Source organism: Dipodomys spectabilis, unplaced genomic scaffold (genome assembly GCF_019054845.1).
Source record: "Dipodomys spectabilis isolate Male_0828 unplaced genomic scaffold, ASM1905484v1 ptg000157l, whole genome shotgun sequence".
Taxonomy (NCBI): domain Eukaryota; kingdom Metazoa; phylum Chordata; class Mammalia; order Rodentia; family Heteromyidae; genus Dipodomys; species Dipodomys spectabilis.
This window is the reverse complement of record NW_024870834.1, coordinates 5,557,570-5,567,837: the sequence shown is the minus strand read 5'-3', so window position 1 is coordinate 5,567,837 and position 10,268 is coordinate 5,557,570. Positions and strand designations below refer to the sequence as shown.

The 10,268-nt window shown below is 43.2% G+C and overlaps 1 protein-coding gene across 1 annotated transcript in view; it reads right to left on the bottom strand.

The window, feature by feature from the left end:
• Positions 1-4,288: 4,288 nt before the first annotated feature.
• Btbd7 (BTB domain containing 7) overlaps positions 4,289-10,268 on the bottom strand; it is a 68,501-nt gene continuing 62,521 nt past the window's right edge. The window contains exon 11 of the mRNA XM_042692548.1: positions 4,289-9,434. Coding sequence (XP_042548482.1) covers positions 8,613-9,434 — 822 coding nt within the window. The 3' untranslated portion in view covers positions 4,289-8,612. The remainder of the gene's footprint in view (positions 9,435-10,268) is intronic.

Genomic DNA, 10,268 nt, shown 5'->3' with positions numbered 1-10,268 from the left:
CTATTTCAAGTGTAAGGTAAGATCTTTAATCCTGCCTTTCACTTGAAAAAATAATAATGCAAGTCCCTTAAAAATCAATCATGGGCCAGACACCAGTGGCTCATGCCTGTAATCTATCTACTCAGAAGGCTGAGATCTGAGAATCCCAGTTCAAAGCCAAGGGAGTATGAAAGTCTGACTCATCTCCAATAAACCACTCAGAAAACCAGAAGTGGCGCTGTGGCTCAAGAGCACTAGCCTTGAGCTGAAGAGCTGAGGGACAGTGCCCAGGCCCAGAGTTCAAGCCCCACAACGGACAAAAAAAAAAAAAAATCAGTCTGCAGGTGTGGCTCTTGAGTGGTAGAATGTCTGTCTAGCAAGAATGAGGCCTTGAGTTCAAACTCAAGCACTAAAAAAAAAAAAAGGTGCTGACTCAAGAGTATAATTCTACCTACTCAAAGGCTGAGAGATCTAAGCATTGTTGTTTGAAGACAGCTCAGATAGGATAGGAAAGTCTGTGAGATTCTTTGATTAATCACCAAAACGCTAGCTCACTTTAGTAGAGTGTTAGCCTTGAGCATATAAAGCTCAGGGACAGCACCCAGACCTGGAGTTCAAGCCCCAGGACTGACAACAGCAGCAACAAAAAAGTTTAACTAGGGCCTGGGGGTGTAGGTCAGTGGTACAGTATGTGTTTAGCATTCTCAAAGTCCTGGGTTCGTCATCCTCAGTATAAAAATAAAGTATTGAACCAATACAGAAGAATACAGTTAAATTTTCCCACCCCACACTACCAGATCCACTTCTCCAGAGGCTGACCTGCGTAAGCTCACAGATTCTTGCAAAAATTTTCATTCACGTTTATTATGTCTCCTCATCCTCTTTTATACAAATGGGCATACATTATTCTTTTTTTTTTTCGTTTGTCATGGGGCCTGAACTCTGGGCCTGGGCGCTGTCCCTCAGCTCTTCAGCTCAAGGCTAGCGCTCTACCACTTGAGCCACAGCGCCACTTCTGGCTTTTTCTGCTTATGTGGGGCTAAGGAATCAAACTCAGGGCTTCGTATATGCAAGGCAAGCGCTCTACCACTGAGCCACCTTCCCAGCCCACATTATTCTGTTTCTTGCCTCCTTCACTTTATTCTGTAGATCAATCATATTCCCTCCTGTCTAGCAAGCTCAGTTGGGCCTTTTTGTGTATGTGTGTGCCGGTTCTGGGGGTTGAACTCAGGGCCTAGGTGCTGTCCCTTCTTGGCTCAGGGCTAGTGCTCTACCACTTGAGCCATAGCTCCACTTCTGGCTTTTATTGTAGTGTATTGGAGATAAGTCTCATTTTCCTGCCTGGGCTGGCTTTGAGCCTTGATCCTTACATCTCAGCCTCCTGAGTAGTTTATAGGCGTGAGCCACAGGCACTGTCTTCAGCTGGGCCCTTTGAGCATACACCATACTTATGAGCTTTCTTCTGTGTGCTAGGCTGAAGTTCCTTCAAGTTCATCACCCGAGTTCTCCTTTCAACTTTCCCCCTCTTCACACCACCTACCCCCAAGGCTCTAAGTGTCATTTGTGTGGACAGCTTGCTCAGAGGTCCAGGTCCACACCTAATTGCCACTTGATAGCTGTTGCCTAGCAACCAGCATCAAGCCAACTTGACCAACATTACAACTCATGTTTCCCCTCCATCAGCCTCTTCTCTTCCCCCCCGGATTACACGCCCCCCCCCCCCACCAAAGTCAGGAGACATTGCATCCATTGTAGTCTGAATCTGCCCCTTTGCCAACTGCTGTCTCTTCACTCCTCACCTCTTGCTAGTGATCTGAAACATGCAAATTTGGCTAATTATGTCCTCCCTACCCTGTGGTAGCTATCCTGTTGCCTGCAGGACCCATCTCAAAACTGAAGGCTGAAGCTGGGTACCAGTGGCTCATGCCTGTAATCCTCAGGAGGCTGAGATCTGAGGATCATGGTTCAAAGTCAGCGGGCAGGAAAGTTCATGAGACTCATCTCAATAAACCACTTGAAAACCGGAAGTGGCTCTGTGGCTCAAGTGGTAGAGCGCTCACCTTGAACTGAGGAGCACAGGGACAGCGCCAAGCCCAGAGTTCAAGCTCCATGACCGACCAAAAATACAAACAAAAACCCTGAAGGCTGTCCCTAGCTAGGGTGAGGTAACCAAACTGTCTAAGCTCAGCCCTTCCTCCCCAGGCTGGGCCCACGTGCCCTCCCTGGCTCCCTTCCCACCTCTGCCCTCTCCCTGCACTCTTCCTTCACATGACTTGAAATATCCCTCCTCCACAAAACCCTCTCACCTCTGTGCCAGTCAGATACTCAGCCTTCCCTCAAACGAGTCAATGTCTTTGCTTCCTGGAAACGAAACGGCTGCGTACCCCAAGTTTTGTGCTGTTCTTTTGCCTTAGTCACTGCAGTATCTGTAATAGATCAGATGGAATATTTGCTGAACAAATGCACACGTTCATACCCACTTCACCTCCTCAGCCTTGTTGCCCTCACTCTGCCTGACCGCCAGCCTGCGGGCACAGCAGGCACAGGGGCGAAGAGCTTGTGTTTCAGCCCAAGCTCTGCCAACTTCCGAGCGGTGTGACCTGAGAAAAGGGTTCCCAGGCCCTCAGCTTAAGCTTTTCTTTTGTAAAATGGTACAAACAAGACTCCTTAATTCAGAGGATTAAAGAAAATCGTACTTATTCCACTGAAGGATTCAAGATAAAAATATGAAGTGTTCAGCACAGAATCCATTATTTCTCCTCCATTTACTGCTCAATCATTTCAAACCAGTCTTCCCCTCCACACTGCACTGTTTGGGTTGCCTTCATGTACAGCTAGTAGAAATGATTTCCTATTTTGTCCACTGCTCCACGTATCAGATTCTGAGAAGGATGAGCTCAAGAGAGAGTTCCTTTTTTTTTTTGGTCAGTCATGGGGCTTGAACTCAGGACCTGGGCACTGTCCTTGAGCTCTTGCTCAAGGCTAGAGCTCTACCACTTTGAGCCACAGTGTCATTTCTGGATTTTTGGTGGTTAATTGGAGATAAGAGTCTCACAGACTTTCCTGTTCAGGCTGGCTTCAAAGTGTGGTCCTCAGATCTCAGCCTCCTGAGTAGCTAGAACTACAGCAAGATTGCCTTTGTGTGTGTGTGTGCGTGTGTGTGTGCCCATAGTGGGGCTTGAGTCTTGCACACTCGCATAACTTTTTTCGAACAAAGTTGCTGCTGTATCATTTGATAACCAGTTCCATTTCCAGCTTTTAGGTGGTGAATTAGGTATGTCTCACAGCATTGCTGCATAGGCTGGCTTCTAACAGTGATCCTCAGACCTCACTCTCTTGAGTAGCTAGGATTACAGGTGTGAGCAACAGATGCCTAGCTCAGGAAAGATCTCCTTACCTACCAAAGTGGCAGGAGCAAAGTGAGCAGGGAAGCTTACCTCCAAGTTCATCATTCAGGGTAATCCACAAGTACAAAAATGCAAGCTCACATTCAATTTTCGTTTTTAGTGTGTGAGTGTATGTGCCATGTGTCAGTTCTGTGGCTTGAACTTTGTAACTGAAGGCTGACTACCACTTAAACCACATCTCTTCATCCAGCCCTTTGGTGGTTAAATGGGAATAAGAGTCTCAAGGACTTTCCTGACTTGGCTGGGTTTGAAGTGTCATCTTCAGATCTCTCTTAGCTAGGGTTATGAGCATGAGCTACCAGTGCTCAGCGCTTCTGTAGATTTTTAAGAGACTCACCCACAAAACACATCTTTTGTGTAAGAGATTCAGAGTTCAACTCCTTCCACCTGAGAAGGGGGAGGGGCTTTACAGCAAAATTTCTAAGATGGAAATTATAAGTATTCTTTTTTTTCAGAATCCAACTCCAGGTGCCTGGAGACCCGATTTGTCAATTAAAATCTCTCAAATGGGGGCTGGGAAGGTGGCTCAGTGGTAGAGTGCTTGCCTTGCATGCACGAGGCTCTGGGTTCAATTCCTCAGCACCACATAAGCAGAAAAAGCCAGAAGTGGCGCTGTGGCTCAAGTGGTAGAGTGCTAGCCTTGAGCTGGAGAGCTGAGGGACAGCGCCCAGGCCCAGAGTTCAAGCCCCACGACTGACCAAAAAAAAAAAAAGTAAAATCTCTCAAACATATGTTCCAGTGATATAAGAGAAACTTGGTGAGTCAGAATATTTCCACGAAAACTATATATTATTATTATAAAAAATGTTTAAACCTCAAGGAGAAAAACAAGAAGTTTAAATACATCTGTAGATGAAGATTGCACATGCATTGCTAAAACAGACTTCACTCAACTCAGTAGGTTCTATACAAGCCATTTATTTGAAATGCCAACTCTATGTAGGATAAAGTCAGTGTTACATGCTTATCAGTAACGGTAGAAAAATAGAACCAGTGAAAACCTCTGTACAACTGTAATGGTACTCAAAAGAGAAATGTACTGTTTTACAATGCTTCACACAGACGAATTCAAGTTTGGAGGTACCTAAATAAAAATACTATATATTTCTTTAAAAAACACTATGTACAATTGAAGCGTAAACAAGTTTTACAAAGTACTGGTTATGCAGGTTGTAGAAAACACTTGCATAGGACATGAAATCAGTTTAAGAAAAATTTCTGAGCCTTTAGCATTGAAGGCACTTGACTTTATACCAGTAACAGCACAACCACAAGAAATGCAGTGGTGTAGAAGGTCCCACTTCTCCCAAGTACAGACGTGGTACAGACACAGCAGGTGGAGCTGGAGAACTGTTAGTGTTCAGCCAGCTCACCCAAGAGCAGGATTTCCCACGGCCTGCCCAGGTAACCCAGATACAGTGTCACATGCAGGTACACTCAAGGAAGCTTCCAGAGCTTCTCTGATCTCAGACAAAACCTACATAAACACAAACACAAGAAGAGATTTTTTTTCAAGACACACACTCACAAATAATCTTTCTACAGAAATGGCCACAGCATTATAATATTCAGAACATGGAAGATAGCTACACAGTCTGAAGGTTTTCTAGAAGATAGAAAATCAAAAGACTCGCTCAGATAGTTACTACATAACGGCTATTGCAATTGATGGGACAGAAGGATAACTGAACATTTCATAAAGCAGTGCTCCTACGTCAGTGTTCTTGGAAAACAGTAAGAAACCTTCCAGCTGTGTGCAGGGCAGCTCTTAGCGAGATTATCAGTACTGAGGTTTGAAAGTAAACCATGTAGTAGCAGTGGACTGCTGTAGACTGGGAATAGCACCCATCCCTGTGGCTTCAGTAGCCACGACAGAGCCACCAGTCGTCTGACCACTTAAGTATTTCCCTTTGAGTTCAGGTCGAAAAACACAAATGCTTTAGGAATCGCTAAATAACTATCTTACAAGTGTTTCACAAAACACATTTTTCTCTAAAAGGCCAAATTCAGTATTATGAGCATTCATGTCTTGCAGGGTAGTTATGGTGAGTGTTGATCCTTCAACTCTACAGAAAGTGCCTGAGGTCAGCTTTGAGCCCAGCCGTGTTGCATTCACTTCCCTGTTACATTCTGCAGCCTCAGCTTCTGCCAAAAGCACAAAGACTGTGCCCAAAGCTCGAACTTGAGCAACTCATGAAAAGAGAACCCACTTACACGATGACAAGTGTTGGAGGAAACAACAAGAATCAAGTCATATTTCAGACAGGGGTACAAAAAGACAAGTATCATGAACTCAGTAGAATCCTACATGCCTAATGGGTTTCTGAAATGTCAGGCTAGCTCAGGTCTAAGGACATGTGCCTAGGAAACAAGCCAAAGGATGCGACATTGGGAATTCAAGCACCCGTGGTTTGAATGATGCTCCTGCTTTTCATGATGTTATGTTTTCCCCTCATGAACCATAAGCGATTTTGAAGTTATTTTTCAAAATCATACAACTGAAACAATACTCGAAGGAACAAGAGTGTCCTTAAGAAATCTGACCACTCTTCTGTATCAGAACTTAAGTGATGGTTCTCTAACCTCAATACACTGTGGGCACTGGAAGTGGTGATTGTCCTAACGACCTGATTGTCCACGGCCTCAAAAGAAGGTATGGTATTTTTTGATTTGGTTCTCATTAAAACTTCTAAACCAAGTAAAATGCCAGTTCCCGTGGCCTAAATTTTATACTATACATGACTTTTTGTTCTGAGAGCAATCCTACTCAGACTTCACATTTATCTTAGTACAGCATTAAAAATGACAGATGGGTTCAAAAGCCAGAGGCACATAGCTATTCAACCTACCCTATTAACCACACTTCACAAGATACATGGAAAGTCCACAAACACCTATCCTAACACACACACAAGCCACGCTTATCTTTTACAAGTCACATCAGTCTACAAGCCCACAAATTAAGATTCCCCTCTGTACACATAGTTTAGCCAGGTAAGCTACTAAATCCTCAAAAACTCGTAAATTAAATAATACCATAAACAGTGGCCGTGAATTTTTAAAGTGTTGGGATATAAAGAAACAATAATGAATTTTCAGAAAAATCAAGGTGTGGGATCAATAGCACTGGTCCATTATGGGAGAAAAAAATGTTGAGAGATGCTTTTCATCCTTACCCAAATTAGGTTTACTCATTCCCATCTGCAGTACCTGCAGTTACAGCTAATTTAGAATAGAAATCTAAAACTGTAGCAAAACGATTCATGCCAACACATGTAGAGAAACACATATTAAAGAGTATGATGGAATCATCTCTGGTTTTTAAAACAGACTGAGAATGGGCTTCAAAAGACACCATCATCTATTATAAGAGTTAAAACTCTGAAAAATGAGGATGGGTCCTATGGTTTTCTATCTCTAAAAAAGGAGCCTTAAAGGCGATGTGAGCTGGCCTACAGCAGATGAGATCTCTGCCAGGCCAGGAGCTCGGTGTGCAGCATGGCCTTGGTCAGCAATGTGCTAGCAGCAGCTAACTAGTCAGGCAGCAGAGACTGATGTGTTTCCATCTGTGTGATTATCTACTGTTAGGATTGTTTTAAGTGTCAGATTATTCCTGAGTGTATATCCACAGGGTAAAAGTAGGAAAGGACCATAAGAGAACCTACAGTTTCAGAAGAAATTATAGAGCTGTCGACACTCAACAGAAACCTAATTACTTCAAAGTGCATGTAATTCATTTATATGGTAGCTTGTAAAGGCTCCCTAGCCCTGCATAGTTTTAGAATGAGTGTGATTCAGTCATATATACACATACATAGAAGAGAGGCTCCCAATACCCTTCCGTGAAGGAATGTTCCGGAAGTTCTCTTTTCTTCTAAGTGCTACGTGTGTACATGTTTGTAAAAATACAAAGTGAATGCTCAAATAACGTTGAAGTGATTTAAAAACTCATATACTAATATATTTACACTGGATAGTAAGAAAAAAACAGTCCTTAGCTCGTACATTGCCCTTCCAAGGGTGAGGGTTTGGGGAGACCCCATGTGCTCAGTGGTTCAGGAAATGCCAAACCAGTGTCCCTGGAGTTCAAGTAGGACATGTAGTGTTTTACTGAAAAGAATTACCTTGTGTGTGTGTTTTTTTTTTGTTTTTCTTTTTGGTGATAAAGCGTTATGCGTTATACAAGAACTTTTTATAGGACACAAAATCCAGACGTACTTTGAAAAACACTGGAAAGAAAACATATGTTTACAAACACCAAATAACATCTGTAAGACTGAAGCCCTTTTGTTTTTGGTTTTTCCCATAGAAAGCAGGACAACCGAAGGCAGTGGGCGGTCACTTCCCCCGCTCAGGGGAGAGCTGCGTGTGAGCCAGAGAGACCTGTCAGAGCGCCCTTGGTGTGATTTTGCTATTTTCACTGCTTCCTAATCCCAAGGGATCCAATCTCCTTAGAACCTCTTCAAGCAAGTGATCCTGTAATCCACACCACCAGAGTCTGCACAGGTCCGGAACAACATTCACACACACCATGTTTACAAAAAAACACCCCAGCGATGGGCTGGGCACCACAGGCTGTTCTTTCTTGAACCTGAAGACTTCAGGACCCTGATCGTACTCCTGCTGGGGGAATGAAGACCAGCTCCCAAGACTTATTAGGGGAAAAAAGAAATGACATCAGATTTATGGAGACAGAGCAGGAAGATTTTGGAACTAAAACAGTCGCTAAAAAGAGGAACATTTTGATGTGCTGTTCTTTGGAATTTCTATAATTAAAAAATAAACACAGAACTATTTTATAAGAAAATACATCTTAGTGTGCAATCCAATGCACATGGAAACTCGTAGATGAAAGGTAAAATGCAAAAAAGTATGAAAATACAGTCCTTTTAGTATAACAATAACGCTTAACATACTGATATAAAAAATTAATACAGCTAAAATAAATGTACAAGTGCAAAAAAACTCCATCATTTGTAAAGAGGAAAAAAAAGTGCCAGCTTGCTTGCTCTTTAATGCTTCCCCACACAACTGTTCAAACACAAAACAGACAGACGTGGCATCCAAAATAACTGTTAGCATGCCATGTGGAATAAAACATGTACGCACACAAAAACTAGAAGACAACGATGTGAACTGAGCTGGCGTCAGTGAGCCGGTAAGTCGCTGGGTTACATTGTAATGGGATGTTTCACATCTCAGGCACAGAGGACTTCCGAGCTGCTCTCAGAGAGCAGACTTTTTGTAGAGGAAGTCTGGCTTGCTTGGTGACCTTCTTCCTCTGCTTATGGAATCTTCCCTTTCTAGATCTGTGTTTCTCTGAACTGCATGGCCCAGGGACTCGCTGTCTGCCAGTCTCCTGCCGGGTTGTTCTTCTGGTGCTTCAGAGCTACATGCAGAATGTGAAGAAGGTCTGTTAGAAGTCAGCCCAAAAGTCAAGTCAGTTTCTACAGTGGTTCGTCCCCTGACATGGGCTGGGCCATTACCAGTGTTTTCTGGAGCTGCTGAAGCAAAGTCTGACCGTGGGGGAGGCTGCTCAACAACATCCAGGCGTATTGGCTCACTCTTCTGTCTGTGAAGAGGCCCATCAGAGATCAGGGGATAGTCTCTCCTAGCATCCTCCTGTTTTTTAGGAGAGGTCTGACCAGGAAGGTAGGCTGACTTTAAGCCACTTGGTGATGCCTTATTGTGGCTGTACAAATCAGGACCAAAATATCCACCTTGTGAAGGGGACGGGGTGCGTCTGCCAGGAGCAGGCGTGGAAGGTCTGCAAGCAGCATTTGAGAAGTCGTAGAAATCCGGGTATTCCTGCTGATTTTCTCTAGCATCTGTTTTTTGCTCTAGTGTGTGTTTTTTTCGAGACGTGTGTGTATGCCTCTGTGGAACACATGAGAGATGATGGGTAGGCCCTGGTCCTACTTCGGAAATTGGCTGGCTTAGTTCTGTTTCTACAGCAAGTTCTGGAAGCCTTCTGTCCTTGAGAGACAGTGTGGACACCCCCATGGCGATATCTGGCATCAGGTCATTCAGCAAAGGTGGTTGTGTACACTGAGACAGAGACAAGGAGGGGAGGCACAGTTAAAAAAAACGATCTAACAATTCCTTCTGAAAAATGGTTCACTGACCCTGTGCCCTGATTATAAAATGCATGCTTATATTTAAGAATTACAAAACTCTTAAAATTCCCTATAATCACTGGTAGCAGAGTCCATTGTATGTATATGTAAGTCATGGTTTAAACATTGTTAGATATTTAGATTTCACTTTTGTAAAACTATAACCAAGTCTACCATAAATATAAACAAATTACTTTAAATGCTATCAACCCTTATATAAGTTGGGAATAGGAATAGAAGAAAAAGTAAGACCAGGAACAGCAGAAAGGGGATAAAGGACAATAATGTGACCAGGTTGTATATTAGTCCATCACTTCCAATAATTCACATTTAAATAAAGCTTTTGCCTCAACAAACAGATGTATGGTCTTTTTTTCAAGACAGCATGACAGCGTAGGGAAGACTTAAAAAAAAAATCAAACAGAAGCTCAACCTCTACAGCAGTGCAAATCATGAAAAGAATCCTCTCATCACTACCTACTTGCTCTAGGGACTGAGGCTCTGGGCTAGATCAGGATCTGATGATCTGGCCAGAGAAGACATGCATGGGGACTAAATTTCTGCCCATTTTCTTAGTGCAGAGACTCTGTCACATAGGTATACTTGGCACATAGGTATTCTTGTCCCATACCAAAGACATTTGGTAGAATAACAGGTTTCATGGATATCAAGGACAGATTCTATATATGTGCCATGTCTATCTGTATTGCTCAGATAAACTTAGTTTATGTGATCCTAACAAATAAACTTAGAGATCTTGCCCTAC